The 17,602-nt window shown below is 41.2% G+C and overlaps 1 protein-coding gene across 2 annotated transcripts in view; it reads right to left on the reverse strand.

The window, feature by feature from the left end:
• Positions 1-722: 722 nt before the first annotated feature.
• Positions 723-17,602, reverse strand: part of LOC112685794 (homeobox protein vnd-like) — a 30,628-nt gene continuing 13,748 nt past the window's right edge. Inside the window, exons 2-5 of one of the 2 annotated variants that reach the window (XM_025557792.1) lie at positions 9,624-9,760; positions 9,407-9,511; positions 5,604-6,049; positions 723-1,943 (exon numbers count right to left, since the gene is read on the reverse strand). In XM_025557792.1, coding sequence (XP_025413577.1) covers positions 1,659-1,943; positions 5,604-6,049; positions 9,407-9,511; positions 9,624-9,760 — 973 coding nt within the window. In that variant the 3' untranslated portion in view covers positions 723-1,658. Of the gene's footprint in view, positions 1,944-5,603; positions 6,050-9,406; positions 9,515-9,623; positions 9,761-17,602 lie in introns of both variants that reach the window. The other variant, XM_025557790.1, reaches the window with a different exon arrangement.

Raw genomic sequence — 17,602 nt, forward strand, 5'->3', positions numbered from 1 at the left:
AAAAAAAATGCTCATGATACTGTATAATGATGATTAACTTTGATGTTGATCCTTGGGAAAAATTTTCCTGGTTTCATTTAGCTACCGCACAATTTACAATAAAATTACGACTCCTGATTTCGTTTGTAAATTATTTTTTATAAGAGATGATTCGAGAATATTCCGACTTTTTTCGTTTAGCGTTTTCAAAATCAATCAAACTTAATACAGGTCGTGTGAAAAATTGTAATATTTTCTTATAGTTATTAGGTGATCCATTCGTTTTTACTCGTGTTCACGGGTAAGCACCTATTGATGGATTAGAAAGAAAAAAAATGTTATAGATGAAATGAGAAACAGTTTTAATATTATCGCAACAATTATTTATTTATATATATATATATATATGTATTTATAATGACCAAATAAGTTTCCGTACATAAATTATGCAATGTTTTATTTGTCGTTTAACATTTATTCAACAGCCGTGTGGTCTTTTTCGTTTTCATCATATGTACAACTTAAAAATTACAAAAAAAGTTATTTGTGACCCGGCGGCGCGGCACTCGTTTACAATATAACATTCTAACAATAAAAATATAAACAAATAAAATTCGCGTAATGACTAGTCTTTCGTATTTTTAAAATATTATTAAAGTTTGTTTTTAATAACTATCATATAATAATAATAATAATAATAATAATAATAATAATAATAAATAATAATAATAAAATTAGCCTAGGATTTTTTTTTTTGTTCTTTACAAATGAATAATGTTTTTTCTCCGAGTAATGTATACATAAATGAATAGACTATGTACTCTAAATATCGACAAAACATCATATCATTATTAATAATAATAATTTATGTATTTATATAGTTTATAAATATTTGTTTAACCAAACGAGAACGTGGAGGGGGACATGGTTTATTACGGGCCACACGCGTACACGAACGGGATCCCAACGCCGTAAGGGCCGTACCGACGGTATAGGATTGAAAAGTAAAATAAGAAAAAAAAAAAAAACGATTTAACTATTTAACAATAACATGTTTTATAATGCCGCCAATGATCGACACCGACTCGCGACGTGTATGCACATGAACGTAATATACACTACGTACAAGCGAGTTGTCGGGCGCGGCACGTTGCGAGTTACGTGTTACGATGTGATAGATCCGTTGTTGTTTGGTGGTCGCGGAAAAAACTTGGACGCGAAAATAATCCTCAGACGAAACGCGTGTGCCGCGCAATAACGTGACGCAGATTTTACGCTCGCCCGTACAACGGAACACGTACCGGTCCGGGGCGATTTTCGCGATTTTCGCGTGCAACACGACCGTACTGTACACCGAAACAACGTTATTGGACTTGGACTCGGTCACGTTCGCACGGGGGTCGGAAGGTTATACTAAAAAAATGTTACGCGTCGTTCGTATATGTTCACGGTCGAGCCACGCTCGGGCACTCCGGTGAACGACCAAACAACCCCCGATGGGCGCGGTGCACGACGACCGCAGCGGAGGAAATCATAATGTTGTCATTAAACGTTTGCGAATACACAACAGCCTACACCTAGGTGGGTACTACACACGTGTGCAATGCGCGGCCGTATTAGGAAGACAAGTACACTGTACAGAGAGTGGTCGTGGTGGCGACCGTCGTACCGCGCGGCTATTACCACCACGTTCTGGGCGTCTGGCCGTGCATCAGCGGGTGCGAGTACGACGGCAGCACCATTTGCTCGGATTTGCCTCCACCACCGCCGCCGCCGCCGCCGCCGGCCGCTCCGGGCTGCTGGTTGGTGCACGGTTTGCCGTCCCGCACCAGCACGGGCACGGCCACCCGTCTGGGCGACGACAGAGCGTTGGCCGCGGCCGCCGCGTGATGGTCCACGTGCATGCCCTTCTCCTGCTGCGCCCGTTTCGTCTTGTACCTGTGGTTCTGGAACCAGATTTTCACCTGAAACAACGCGGTGAACAGGCACAAGTTAGACCGGGAAGGATACGCGTAAAAACAACAAAGCGTAAACGTACTCGAAAGCACAAACGTTTTACGAGAACGATCCGATTCCATCGAGTTGTACTCGTATGTACGGATTACCGTTGCATGTTCTGTTTTATAAACATTTTAACGCATATTGTGCCTACTTGAAAGAAGTAGTGAAAAAGTTTTATAATCGATATTATTCATCTTTTGACGCGGTTTATGCTCGGTTTATTTCCGTTGTTAAAAATATGAACGAATATAATACATACCTTATATATAACCTTTTTATTTTTAAAGAAGAAATATACAATCTGTATCAGTAGACATAATAAGTAGAATGAAATGAAAAATAACAGTGAAGAAAGAAGCCACCCAAATGACACTTACATTTTGAAAGTTTTGTAGATTAAACAGATTTTATTTTAATATAAATATATTTAATTTTTTTTTTTTTAATTTAATTGTTAAACTATTGTAAAAAATGTCTGCACCACTTAAGTTTTATCAAAATATCAGTTGAAATGTATCTAGTGAATTTATATCTGTTCCTAACACAAATATCTGTGTATCTAAGAAGAACATTTTAGTTTACTACGTTCAATTTTAACATAACGCGTCTTTATTTTCACTTAAACCTCGTAATTAATTTGATTTGTTATATTTTCTGTACATAGATTATAGAACCGATTGTCTGAATGTGATCTGATAGTGTAATCTAGCAGTCACACAGTGGGCCAGAATATGACAATAGTCGGCCAAAACCCATAGTAAAAGTTATTAATAATAAATGATTACTTTATGATATTCTATCATCTACATGTTTATAAATTATAAAATAAGTATCTATTACGTAATCAGCGCTCGATTGCTCAAGACATTTATGATTATTATAGTGTCTTTTCATTTGATTCTATAGTTTGCTGTCTGTTATTTGTTGAGCATTTGGCTGTAAATAGTCAACGATATATATATATATATATATATTGTTTTTTCATGTATTCGTCGAAAGTTAGCATGTAATTTTTATTAATTATAATAATTTAATTACTTTTTTTTATTAAATAACTAGCCTTTAAAAATGTTCTTTGTTGAATTGTATACTAGTATACTTTATTTAACAGAATTTATGTTTTTAGTCTTAGCAGCTCACGTCACTTAAACTGAATTATTTTATTTTAAATGTTATTATATAAAAATTGGTAAAGAGTGTTTTTGCCTTTAGTTGCCTATTTATACATTATACCTCCTTAAAGTTGTAGTCGATGTTTTGTTGGTATATCTGAATTATTATGGAAATTTGTGGGGATCTTTTTGAATATTTGTAAACAATTGAAGGTGAAAGTAATTAAAAAATTGAAAAAGTGCAAAGTTACTTATATAAGATATTTGGATTTGAACACTATTCTGACGATAATTTGGATTTTATTAAATAAATCATACGTATCATATCGTATATCGATGGAAAAAAAGTAATAGGGTTAAGGCAATTTTTTTATAAAAATAATACTGAATGATTAAAAAAAACAATTTACAAAGTATCAGAAAATACCACTACTAATATCAATGAATTACCTTCTACGTCTAAAGAGGGTGGTCGCCCAGAAATATCTTTTGAATTGTGTAGTGAAAGATCAAAGCGTAGAAAAACGGAAGTTATACGAACACAAATTTTTAAATCCTAATTGAAATATGCTACTCCTATGACTTTACGATTATTGGGAGAAGAGGACGCTGCAAAACGTTTAAAATAATCTACTAATACTACTCCTACTAAGGCATCTAAAATAGGAAAGTGTTGGCAAAATAAAAAAAATAAATTTCACTCGCATGATCGAAGATAAAGTATTGTCTTTACTAATAAATAGTAATAGTAACTTATTGGATTAAATTCCAAAGAAAATTATTCTGATATGTACTCACCATATAATATAATAAAAGAAGCAAAAATACGGTGCTATTCGCCTAAAGAAACAATTCTTAAAGCTATGTCATCTGGCTATGAAATAAGGGAAAAAAATATTCAGTGAATACTCAATTGAAACTGCTTAATTGTTTATAAAATAATATCCTTGGTACTATATGCCAGACTCTGTACATAAGATATTATTATTTGGATAATCTGTCATTTCTGTTGCTTTACTTCCTATTGACCAAATGTCTAAAAAAGCATAGTAGGTTTGCAATAAAGACCTTAAAAATATTCGAGAAAAATATACTAGAAAATGTTCTAGGATCAAAACAAATGAGGATCTATTACACAAACTATTAGTGTCATTTGATCCGTTCATTTCTAGTCTAAGAAAATTACCCATCTAAAAATTTCATAATTTTCAACAGAAATATTGCAACTACTAGCTGCAGTTGAACCGATAATACACGGTTTTGTATAAAAAAAATTCAGGTAACGAAAATTAACAAAATTATGGTTATTGTTATATTTTGTATATTTTAATATTAATTATTAATAATTTAAAGCGTTGTTATGTCATATTGTAATTTTTAATTTAAACATATTAACATAATTTGTCTTCTTTATTTTAAAAAAATAATAAGCATTTAATAAGGTTCACTCATGAATAAATAATAAATTTCCAAAAAATCCGATTTAATTTAAAATAATCCAATTTAGGATCCAAACACTGAATAGTAAAAAATATCATTTAAATGAACAAAAATGTATATGATAAAATATAATAGACCACTTTAAATTTAAATTTATGTAAAAATCAAATTGTTTTATTGGGTAAGGTAGTGTTTTGACCATCTATTTTCATTATCCGGTCGACAGCGTGTCGCAGTGAAAAGGAATTCATTTTCAATATTTTCAACTGTCAAAAATACGTTTGTTTACAGTAAATCATTGCATTTAAACTATTTCACTTTTGAAAAACACACGAAATGATATTTCAAACAACGTACACACGCATATTCACGACCGGGTCCCCCAATTTTTGCGGCAGCCATCGCGCACAGGACGTTTTCCCTTGGTCCACGAAATCGGGTTAGGAAGGGCGCCCTTCTATATAAATTCGGTTCCCCTTGGTTCGATCATGTTGCACAAAAACTGCGGTTCTCACACGCACTTCACTGAATCGCACACATCATCATGACAACCGACATATATTTGTTACTCCGTGATATATGCATTATTGTGTTCTACTGAAATATAGATCCTAAAGCGCAAAAATATCCATACAAAATAAAGCCATGTGCATATAGAAGCATTTACGTATGTCTAAAATCCGGACTACCGATCGAGTTCTATAAAGCGACCCGCACTATATCATTTAGGTACTTTTAAAAGTCTAGTGGGCGCCACAAAAATTTGACATGGAACCGAAATACATAGTTCCCGTAAGTCCTGTGAGGTGCGAAGCCGTAGTGCGTCCCCCGTACAGCCGGACGACCAAAATTTCACGTGGTAATACATTCTTTTTAAAAAAATACAAACAAAAAAGGAGTAGTACTCATTCGAGTTTTAAGATCGCTAAAACTTCCACAAATGGGCATTCGAATCTCGCGAATAATCCTAGATTACGCCATCTTGTTATAAGTTCTACTTGATTTTAGTATTCCGATCGCAGTCTATATATTGCGTACGTTTAATGCGCGCGAAAACGTGAGTAAACCAACCTGGGTGGGAGTCAGCCGGATGATGGACGCCAAATGTTCGCGTTCGGGTGCCGACAGGTACCTCTGTTGCCGGAACCTGCGCTCCAGCTCGAACGTCTGTGCCTTGCTGAAGAGTACGCGGCGCTTGCGTTTCTTGTGCACCGTTCCGTTACCGTCGGAAGGGTGTCCGCCGGCACCGGACGAACCGGACCGGTCGTGATCTCCGCCTGCGGTCCCTGGCTCGTCGTCGAAATCGTCGTCCATCTCTTCGCCGTCCATCTCGGACGGCTCGTCCTTACCACCGGCCGTACCCGATCCCGGACCGCCGCCCACGCCGCCGCCCACGCTCACCACCGAAGTGTCTGCGGCCAGGCCGCTGGGCGTGCTCGACGTATCCGTCAGGTCCGTCACCCCCGGTGACGTGCTGTCCGGACTGGCTTGCTGAGTCCCGTGGCTCATGCCGAATCCTGAAACATTGAGACCGGCCGTTAAAGCGTGACATCACAATCATAATATGCTTGTTGTCTCCGTCCAACCGCGTTAATATTTTTGCAAAAATACTACGATAACCGCGGTATTCGGTCGTCTCAGAGTCGTTGATGCGGGGGCTGTTTGTAAGTGACATCACAACGATTTTAGCGCAATGTTCCGATGATACGGACGACCGTTTGCAGTACGACAGAAACACGACAGGGTCGCGAAAAGTTTAGAAAATCGTTCAGCTTTCGAAACGCCCGCGCGCGCAACATGCTGGTTTCAACGGCGATGAAGTACAAATACGCGTTCGCTATTGCAATTCGTGTAAAAAGTTTATTGAGAAGTTTATCGCTATCGATAAGACGTTGAGATTAACGTCGAAATGACAACGATAAAATATAATTCGATAACGACAGTCTCGAATCAAGGGGATAGTTTGGACCGTTTAATGGACCTGATTGAAGTTAGTATTCTATACTGTTTGGAAACTTTAGCGCATTCGATTGGTAAAATTAAAACCGGGAATTAGTTTGTCGTTTTCGCGGCTCGATTGATATGCAATCGTGTATTGCAGAGGTCATGAGGGGAAATTGTAATGCGTGGATTTAAATACGACGTGCTCCGTTTAAAAACTAATGCCATTGTAACAATATTTCGTACAAAACCCGTAACGAGTATATGCATATGGGCGTATCGGTTACACGCGTCGGGATGATTTTCTTTATACGCCCTTGAATAACCAAAGAATCGTTAAACGCACTAATCGTTCGTGATCCCAATGAGTACATGCAATGTATCACCGCATCATTGTGTCACGGCCGCGGTGATCTTTTACGCATCTGCTACACCCCTGTAGACTCTCCGCAGGATGTTTCCCGATCACGACATCGTTTTTCTTCAGTCTTTCGTTCTCCCTCTAGCTGCCCGTCTTCAATAGCATCTCTCATCTATACGCGCTGAACAATATGCATTATAGTCTCCGTATCCGTACACGGTTTTTTTTTCTTTTCGTATCAAATATTACATTATAGACGCGCGCTATCGATGTATAATAATATAATGATTGTACATAGGGGTGGCGGTGGGGCGCGCACACGAAATAAAGTATGTATTACATCGGAATACGTGTATAGGTAGGACGCGCGCGCGAACGAAGCGGTAGCAGACGCGAGGCCCCCGATCGACCATTTTGTCTCTTTTGTTACGCCACGCGAGTCGTCAGATTATCCGTGTACCTATTGATGTTATTTAGTTAAGAATAAAAAAAAAATAAAAAAATAAATCCCCCGCCGACCCTTCGGTGCACATGTACGTCTAGCATTTCCCTGCGCCCGGTCACATTCACTAAGCCCCCCGTGTAATTCGCACAATGGTCACCTTTGATCGGCCGTCGCGTCACGCCCTTTTGTCGCCAAACTCCACCCCGTGTACGTGCACGCACGGTCCCCGATTGTTTCTCTCCGTTTCTCTCCGTGCACAAGTACGGTGTAATAGCGCATGGGCGCGCGTACCTCACGACATACACCTATATGTACGCGTGTGAATAATAATGATGATAATAGTAATAATAATAATAATACAATGTGATGTGCGCGTAAGCGCGTCGCAGATGTTCGACACGAGTTTTAAAACGTCATACGATACGTATTATTGTATTATAATTGGGCCGGCCCGTGTTGCGTACGGCGTATAAGACGCGAGCTGATCGTCATCGGCGTGCATTATACCGCGTTTACCGCGCTCGTAGTTAAGCGAACAATCGTTTTCAACAAAAACGCGCGGTCGTTTGTCGTACGCTAATAACAATAAACACCGTGCTAAACAGCGATTCGTAGCACAAAAGCCGACCACTCGCACGCGCGTTTTTCTCGTCGCGCATCGTCCGAACAAAACGCGTGTAAATGCGACTTTTCCCCGTGAACAATATCGTAAACGCGCCTCGGGGGCGAAATCGTGTTATTACTGACCCAAGCGCGTCGAAGACGATTTTTACGGTGAATACACGCGTTGTCGAACACACGCGTGCGCCGACGACACATCGGACAGCCGCTGTAGAACAGCTGCGCGACGAGTCCGACCGACGGTTTGCCGTCTGATTTCGAACGCAATGCTAACGGTTATTCTAATATCACGTCCCGATTTACGCGCCACGACCAAGTCGCAGAATTTAGACGTTCGCCGTTTGTCGCGTGCGTCCCGAAGAGTCGATCGGTGGTTCTGTCGTTCAATGTCTAATATCTAAGGGTTTTGGTCCCACGACGTTATATACATTATATTTTAAAGTCCGTTGCATTCGAGCGAAGATTAGATTCTTTCAAAAACCGCTCGATGAGAACGAAAGAGCACAACAACGTAGGTCGTATATTTTTATATTGTGTGTGTGTGTGTGTATAGGATACTTCTGTTTTTAATAAAAACCATTGTCGGCTTTCACGCGCGCTAAACGGGAGAGAAAATCTGTTGCTCGCGGCGGGTAGAAAGGCGCGTATTTAATCCACTTAGAGGGAACGAGCTTTATACACACGCACACACACACACACACACAAGTCGTGTACGGGGTGAGCATGATACTATACACGCTACCACGACTACTCCTACTACGGTGGCGGCGACAACGGCGACGGGAGCCTTATTTAATTTGTAACCTCCGTTCTGCCCACCCACCCCCGTCCGTCGATCTCCCTTTTTTCACCACCCCCGACCCTGCTATCGCGTAACGGGTTTAAATTTGTTTTTTAATGTCTGACCGCCATTATAACACAACAGCGTAAACCCTGTACACATATATAATACTCTCCGGGAGATGTATACATTTGTTGTTCGCACTCGGGTGCCCTCCAACTCCGCTCTATCGTCCCCGTTCGAGCGTTGTGGATAGAAAAAATTAAAATTAAAACCATCCACGGACTCCATTGTCGTCATATTATAATGTACACACATTGTTTGATACGTTCGCGCGCCGCTCGCGGTTTTACACGACGAGATCAACTTTTTCGCGCGTCGACATTATATTGTACTGTACGTCATATAACACTGCTACATAACACTATATCACGCACGATTTGATCTTTCTACCGGCAAATGGATGGAGAAAAAAAAAGCTCGTTATACATTATTACATGCACGGTTTGCCTCGAAAACGGATCCGATTTAGGCATTAAACCATTTACGAAATAAAATGTCCAATCATCCGCATTACATATGCATGCGTAAAAGCAAATTTCGTCGCGTAAGTTATCGCGCGCCGTAATCGTCACGTATCGATCGCCGACGGCGGCCGGTTATTATGGCCGCAAAGTGCGCATCAACGTAAAAAGAATAATACCAATTATCGACGGTGTTCTTACCTCGGAGTTCAGTAAGTGATGTGGGCCAATGGTGTAACAGGTCGGCGGACGATTGCAAGATGCTGGGGAACTGGAAGCCCGAGCTGACGTTGTGCACGTCGGGAGCTGCTGAAAAAGTAATTTTGTTACAGTCGCGAAAAACACACGTAAACGACAAACCGCGCATTTCCAAATGTAAAAACGCGCGTATCGCAGTGCATTGTATTGTGCGAATTACCATTTATATGCGGGCCCAATGTCGTGTTCGTATTGTCCGTCGAGTTCACTTTGCCGTCGTTCAAGTCCAGTATGTCGCAAATGTGAAAACCCGACGGTCGCGTTTGACTGCTCGGCATTTTTATACTGTCCAAAAGTCTGAAACAAGACGTTACAAAAAAAAAAAATTGTTAGCATATTTGAAAAAAAAGTATTCAACTACGTATAATATTCTCGGTGAGTGATCGATAGAAGACCGTTATACATTCGTGATTTAGGGAAAAAATAATATTTTACATTTTTCAACCGTTTACAGTTTTCGGCCGAGCGTTATAAGCGGCGGTCGTCGACTTAACAAATCCCAACCCCTTCCACGTTTAACATCGTATCACATTATGTTGTTTTGAACATTTTGATGGTACGTGTTACAATCGATCATTTTTTAATATTTATAACGTATAAACAACGTGTTCACAGTCCGTCCGCATTCAAGCCGATTGTTGTTCGGACGGAAGGGATTCCATCCCAATATTATGACTCGTTTTAGAAATCTGCGTTTTCCGGCTCAGTAAGTGGATTGGCTAAATATTTCGGCCCGGGAAATCACCGTAAGACCAGCCCACCATCCAATAATAATAATTTTCCATAAAAGTCTCGTATATTCATGGATTAATTGCTCGTAGAACTGTTTACATCACGTTTACACTAGGTTTTTATCACAATATTACAATTAAATACAATATACTTAAATAAATTATTTTTAATCCAAGTACATCGACCCAGTATTATAATATGACTACCGGCTCACCGGGAACTTTCCCGGTAGCCCGGCGGGCCAATCCGCTGCTGAGTGAGTGTGTCCGTCGGACCGGGGGCGACGCCTGTGCATCACATTCGTACGGTTTAACAAAAACTAAAACGTCGTGTGTGCCTGATATTGTACGGGAACGTCACGGGGACGAGAAAGGGTTGCGGAGGTCGGACCGTCGACGGACGCGGAGAGAGTTTCGACTAGAGCGTTTTGAACGGTCGGGACCTTATCGCAATGCGACGGTTAAATATTTTACGATTCAACACGTTCTCGCCGGTCTCGTTCGCGCGCGGGAGTGACGCTTGCGTCCGGTAAGTGGAACCAGGATGAAGTGTGATGCTACTAACAACGGTGTAACAAAGCGCAGTGGCGGCGCACGTTCCAATCGGTTCCTCCGCCGCCCCTGAGTGATACATCAGAGTGGCCACTCGTCGTACTGGTTGTGCTGTGGCGATGACACGCCGGGTTATCTTGCCGTCGGTTAATCCTCGGGAATGCCAAACCGGCACGTTCTTCATGCGCGAGTGCGCGCTGCAGTGCCCCTCGCCCACCAAAACCCCCTGGGACGGTTAAGTGGCAGAAACACCTGTTGCGACGACGGAGCTCTTGTACGAAGCCCGACACCCACGCGCACTCGAAACGACGGATGCACGTCTGGACCATATTGACCCGAGATTGCCACCGAAAGCGTCTTCGCGACACGCGTTGTACACGTAGAAGAGATGATATGTTACAACTGTTGAACGGTTCCGATGTGTACGCAGACCGGTCGGGAGTGGTTTTCAAACGTTTTCAGAGGGTTTTCCACTCCGTTTAGGTCGCTCATCTCTGCACCTCGTTACGGGAAAATGTGTTGCGTACAATGTTCGGTTCGAATCGACTTCGCCTAGAACCATCAACGGGTCACCGCAAACTAAATATCACGCGCTCGGTATACGCATGTTTGTTAATCACAACGAGACACTCGATCTTTTTGCCGGGTATTACTTCGAGTGCAATCCTCGGAAATGTTCAAATCATACGAAGCGGTAGCGAAATGAAGTACCTATTAATTTCGATAATCTCTCCACGGCCAAGTTCTGCCGGTGTGACTGTTTCAGTACGGCGTCGTATCTATCAGCGTGGAGCTTGCAACGGGAAACCGAAACAATGATTATGATTCTGAACGGAAACGAAGTTTTCCTGTTGCGGGTTTCCGCAAACCGACTCTTTGTGCTTTCGCACAATGTTTACACGGCCGGACGATTCCCCCCGATGTGAACACCCGTGTAACAAGGTTTTGCCAAACGCTTAGACCACATCGGTTAGGTCGTATAACGATAAAATTGGTTAGTAAATATCAGAACCGTGATTTGGATACCATGACGTTCCACGTTACCACTTGTTACCATAAAGTTGAATGACGTTGGTACAATAATATAATCGTTCGTTTTATTTATACGTAATTTTTACTGTCTTATCGTGTTAACTCGTTAATAAATGTTGACAGTTAAATTAATTATTAATTAATTTAATTAATGTTAATAGCGTAATTATCGTAGTTGTAACTTGTAATAGTTGTATTATAATTGAATATTGGTACAGTTCGCAAAAATAGCATACATTTTTTTTTTATCAAACATCAAATATATAGTTTGGTCGAGTTATCATATTTTGTGGTAACATAGTAAAATTCTACACAATATTCAACAAGTACACGGCGTACGGTGTTAGTGGAACACCACAGTAAGACCGCGGTGACCCATCCGTGCGTACAATCTTCCCTTGTTCACCGGCGGGCGAGTTTCGGAGCACGATCCCGTCAGGGACGCGTTGTTCACGGCGGAGTCACCGACTCGCGGTGCCGCGTAAACCTGGCTGCACTATGGACGCGACGGCGCACACGGCATGCGGTTTTTATTACGTCCCGGAGTGCGTCGGCGGAGATGGCGGCGGACGAAATTGCCGAAATTTATTCGGAGTCACGTACCCCGATCCGTACACGTGTAATGTATACGATTTATTATTATTATTATTATACACCGCCGTGCAGTGTGTTATGGACCGGTTGGAGGGTCGTGCGCTCTCTATAACGTCTCACGAATTGCCGTTCGGGTGTCCGACTCGACGGCGGCACCGCAATAAAACGGTAACACCATTACATTACTATAATGCGATACACATCGTAGTACGATCACAGCGAGCGCACACAAACGGACCGCCGCCGACTGTGTACCTACGACGTCGCGGTATACAGGGTGGTTGACGATGGTACCACGTTTTCCCGGTGTACGACCATCGCGAATCGCAAAGACGCGCTGCAGCACGGGGGGGGGGGAGTCCCAAAACTTCAAAGTGTACCGACACGGTTTTCAAAGAAAGTCTTCACGTTGACCGGGTTGTACAGGAAATGTCGAGTACTATTATCACTCGCGAGACGGTACACGGGGGCATGGGATCGCGAAACGGTGGCAGACAGTACCCGTAAGACTCCGAGAGCCGATTGTTTATCATGACGATCGCGCCGAAATCGAAAACGCTCGAAAAGTTTCCGCGGGCTCGCCCGGCTGGGTTAGAATCCGAACCGAATCGGTGCGAGCGGCTGAGAAAAGAAACGATAGCCGTAGTGACGTTTTGTCTCGGACTGCCCCCAGCTGTTCGGTGGCCGGAGAGAACCGGGGTAATGGTTCACCCTGTATGACCGCTCCGATCGACCGATACGTTACATTACGTGTACGTGTGTGTATTATATATTATGCGATGCATTAAAAGCTATTATTTTACGACATCGTTTACTGGTCCTCTCAACAGCAGCAGCAGCAGCATTAATACACACACACTCCGGACGCGCGTATAAGTGCGTATTATATTATTCGGATAATATAATATAATATTTGAAATCGTCACGGTGTTACCGGTTTTTTTTTTCTCCTAATCCCGGCACGTTTTTAATCCAAACGGATTTCAACCTCGCCATAAATTTCCAGTCGACGAAATTTCGTCCATACCTAACATATACAACAACGATACACGTATATGGTACGCGTACACGTATAAGGAGTGTCAATATATTCATAAATATATCGTGTACAACACGTATGTATGTTGTACACTTGTACGCAGCAGACACTTTACGCGCGTTTGCCGTCGCCGTTTATGTGCGCGCGCGCGGACGCGATTTCTTCGACAGTAATCCCAGTCGATGATATTACTGTACGTTTATATTATGTTCTGGTGTGTACAGCGACGTTTGTAGACTCCGGAGACTACTATGTTATTATTATATTGTACTAGTTTTCGATTATTATTGTAATTACAACCGTACTGTATACACCACGCACTCTCTCGTCTCCTGTCCGTGTAATGTTAAATATTGTACTGCCGTCAAAAAAAAAACCGCGTTGCGCGCTTTACCGGGCGCCGACCCGCTGTAGTGATACGTGACACTGTTTTTGAATCAAATATTTTAACGACACCATCAGCCGTTGTACCGGTACTCGGGGAATTAATAAAATATAATACGTTAACATATACGAGTACGGCTCCATCGACTGCTCACTTAACCGAATCTCCTAATGCAGTATGTGGTTCTAGCGATCGACTACCGTTTTACAGAAGTCGACCGTTAAATGCTTCGAGGGATATAATATTTCAATATTTACACAAGTGCTCCGAGTCGTCATATCGTAAGGGCTACGGTTAATGTCGAACGGTGCAACAATTTATCTCGTCGGTGTTCGTTAAGAAAATCATCATACGAACATGTGCACATGTTCCATATCACTAATATTGAAAATCCCATAGCACTCGTTTCGTGGTCTTTAATACATAATCAATAACGCATACTGTAATAATTACAAACGTAATTACTCAAATTTCCACTCGATGCCCCGTTTCATGATATCCATTTTTAGTATGTGTCCGATATAGATATTTATTGGAGCCAACGGATAATATTTGTTAGGGTTTAAAATAATTTGCTTTAATCATCAGAGAACATTAATACGTTATCAATTGAAATCTGTCTACATGAAATGACCGGATTCAATATGTTAAATGAAATAATAGAATGAGAGGAAAAAGAAAAATTGTTATCTTTTTATTTAATAATAGGCATTATTAAAAATGGAACAATTGAAAAACAATATAAAATAAAATTATAATTTCTACGATAATGTGCATGAATTAAGTTTAGCTTCCTCACTAATTCATAAAGTATAGGAAAATATCAATATTCAATGTGTTTACAAAATTGGAGTGTTTATAAAAAAATTAAACACCATTTTGGTTTCTGCTATTATTAATTACTATAGTCCCACGATTGTAGATTAATTAATAAACTGTTAATTCGATTTTTTACTATATTAAATATCATTAATTTTACTACTACGAGTGACACAAAACCCTATAAGTAGGTGAGGCTTTAACCTCACATCTTTTGAAAATTCAGGATTGGGTCTCTTCATATTGAGCCGAAATTTGGCTGCCGAATCATAAGAAAGCTTAGTTACAAAATTAAAGTTCAACATCAATACTTTTTGGGTAGAAACCACAATCCCTCCCTTTTCCTGGTACGCTATTGGGGCTGATATTTAGATAGTATGGTTTTTTTAAATATTTTTCATCCAACCAATTGTTTAGGACTTCGATGCCACTTCTATGAACAACTCTATATGTGAATTATTTCATGAAAGATGAACCACTACTTAAGTTTAACGAGAATGTAAATTGTTTATAAATAATAATATTGATTTTATAATGTACTCCATGATTTGACGAATTATTTAAACTACTTTTATAACATTATTGTTAAAATCTTAACATTTTTGAATTGAGTGACTCAATCACAGTTAATTAAATCTTATTTTAAATAGGTACTCAAAGATTATAGACTTATATCGTCCAAATATACATTTACTTATATTATTAATTAGTATTTTTTAAGAATTAATTGCTTATAGTTATTTTATAGTTATTTTCAAAAATCATCAAAAAACTATAATTAATTTAATAAAATAGATAACGAATTACTACGAACATCATAGATTTCCGAACGGATTTCTATCATTTAGTTGTAAAAATATTAAAATACATGTCTAAAATTCCAATAAAACTCTTGGCTATCGTGTAATAACTTACAAGAATATATAATCAACATCATCAAATGGTGTTGTATAAAAATGGAATAAAAATGTGTGTAATTATAGTAGGCATTATTGATAATATTGAATAACGCGAGACGGGTGTTGTAAAAGTTCGCTATATATAAATGTGGAAAAATATGGATATTCGATATTAAATGACGGTTCTGCCAACGAACACCATTTTAACGGCGGCGGCCAAAAGGACCTTACGGTTTTACGGCTCGAATGGTACAGTTACAATTTACTACGGAGCACTCACGGAAGTAATAAATAATAAGTAAAATCCATAGAAATCGACAATTATTATGCATCACGTACGAATTTCGGAATTGGTTTTAAAAAAAACTTATTAGTCGATTGCAGCAAATCGATAAATAACAGCCTGAATTAGACCAGCGCTTTTAAGTATATTGATATTTTATTATTCGTCTAGTTGGTAAATGAGCAATAACTTGGCAGATAGTACACGGTTGCAGGAAATTAAATTCTCTAAAAACACCTGATTTGACTATACGCCTACGACGTATTGACATGTACATTTCAGGTGTCGGATTAGCGGTCAGGACGCACGAAACCCGATATGGCACGCACGTCCCGTCGGTAAACGGTAAAAATGTCGTGCATGATACTGACCCTGGGAAGGCTGACCTGAGGGCGGCCGGATTGCACCAGGCGGCCGGTAGCAGCGAGCACCAGGGCGGCATGATCGTCGGGCACCAAGCGAGCAGCGACGGCGGTATCCTCGGATGGTGGTGGTGATGGTGATGGACCACCTCGTCCGCGGGCTTCGGGCTTTCGCTGTCCGACATGGCGGCCGACGGGTGCGGGCGCGCGGTCGGACGGTGAGGGCCTCGCGACAGCGCGATGATGACAGCGGTACGACTCGGAAGGTGCGTACAAGAAGTAAGCGTGGACACGCGCGTTCTCGGGCAACGACGACGACGGGATAAACGAGAGCAGCCGGGTTGGAACGGACAAGTAAAAATATCGAATGAACGTGTGTGATGTGATCACCGTGCGCCGGACCGAAGATTTGATTGCACGCGGAGAATGAGACGGATAGAGAGAAAGAGACACGTACGCAGTAGTGAGTACGAGGACGATACGGTCTCGCGTGGCGGACACTCGAAACACGATGAGGATCGGTCGGTCGGTTGGTCTTTGACGAGCATCAACCCACTTGAACGGGAGTCGACTGCTGCGACCCCGTCGGCGATCGTCGGGAGGGCGCGAAAAACCAGGCGGGGGGAGTGGTCGGCCTCGGCGATTGGACGGCGGGCGTGGCCACCGCGGAAGCGGGTAGAAAGCGGTGGCGGTGCGCGCGCGCCCTTAAAAACCGTTGTTCGACTTCGACCGCCACTGCCACCGTGCGCGCATATACACTACGTGTTATTAACTATAATTATTATTATTATTATTATTATATTGTGAGAGTGTACAAAATAGGTTAGTGCGTGCGCGTTATAACGGCGTTTGGTATCGATTCCAGCGGTGTCAGGTAATTATTGCAACGTTTTCGTGTTATGTTTTTTGACGTCCACGGTGAAATCTCTTCTACTCGGACTGGTCGACATCGTTAAAAAGTCCGAGAGTAAATCATCGAAAAACCTTAACACGCGTGAGATCTACATGACTGTTCGCGTAGAAATCCCCTTGAAAACCGCCACGCACTCGACTATTAATTTGGTGATTCGAAATCGTTTTTGAAAACTCGAACTATTTAATTTCCCCTGCGTACAACAGTATACATCCTATACATCCTGAATCCGTCCTGAACACGTCACCGCAGTGTAATACGTGCACAGACACACGGCAGGGCTGGTAACTACGACTGGTAGTACGTTCTTTTGCATGCGAACGTTTCGTTTCGAAAATCGTTTGAAATATAAATCCAAGACAAGTACACAAACCCTCGATAGTTCGAAGAAAATATTTGCATGTCGGCTGGATGAATCGAAAATAATAAGGTGTCAGACGTCGGTAAACACTTATCAATTCCAATGTTTTTGGCCAGAACCACTCTATTCGGTCCCCTGAGTTTTGAATCATTAAGCGTCTACTGTCACT

This window comes from Sipha flava, unplaced genomic scaffold (assembly GCF_003268045.1).
Source record: "Sipha flava isolate LNK unplaced genomic scaffold, YSA_version1 292_pilon_pilon, whole genome shotgun sequence".
Lineage (NCBI taxonomy): Eukaryota > Metazoa > Arthropoda > Insecta > Hemiptera > Aphididae > Sipha > Sipha flava.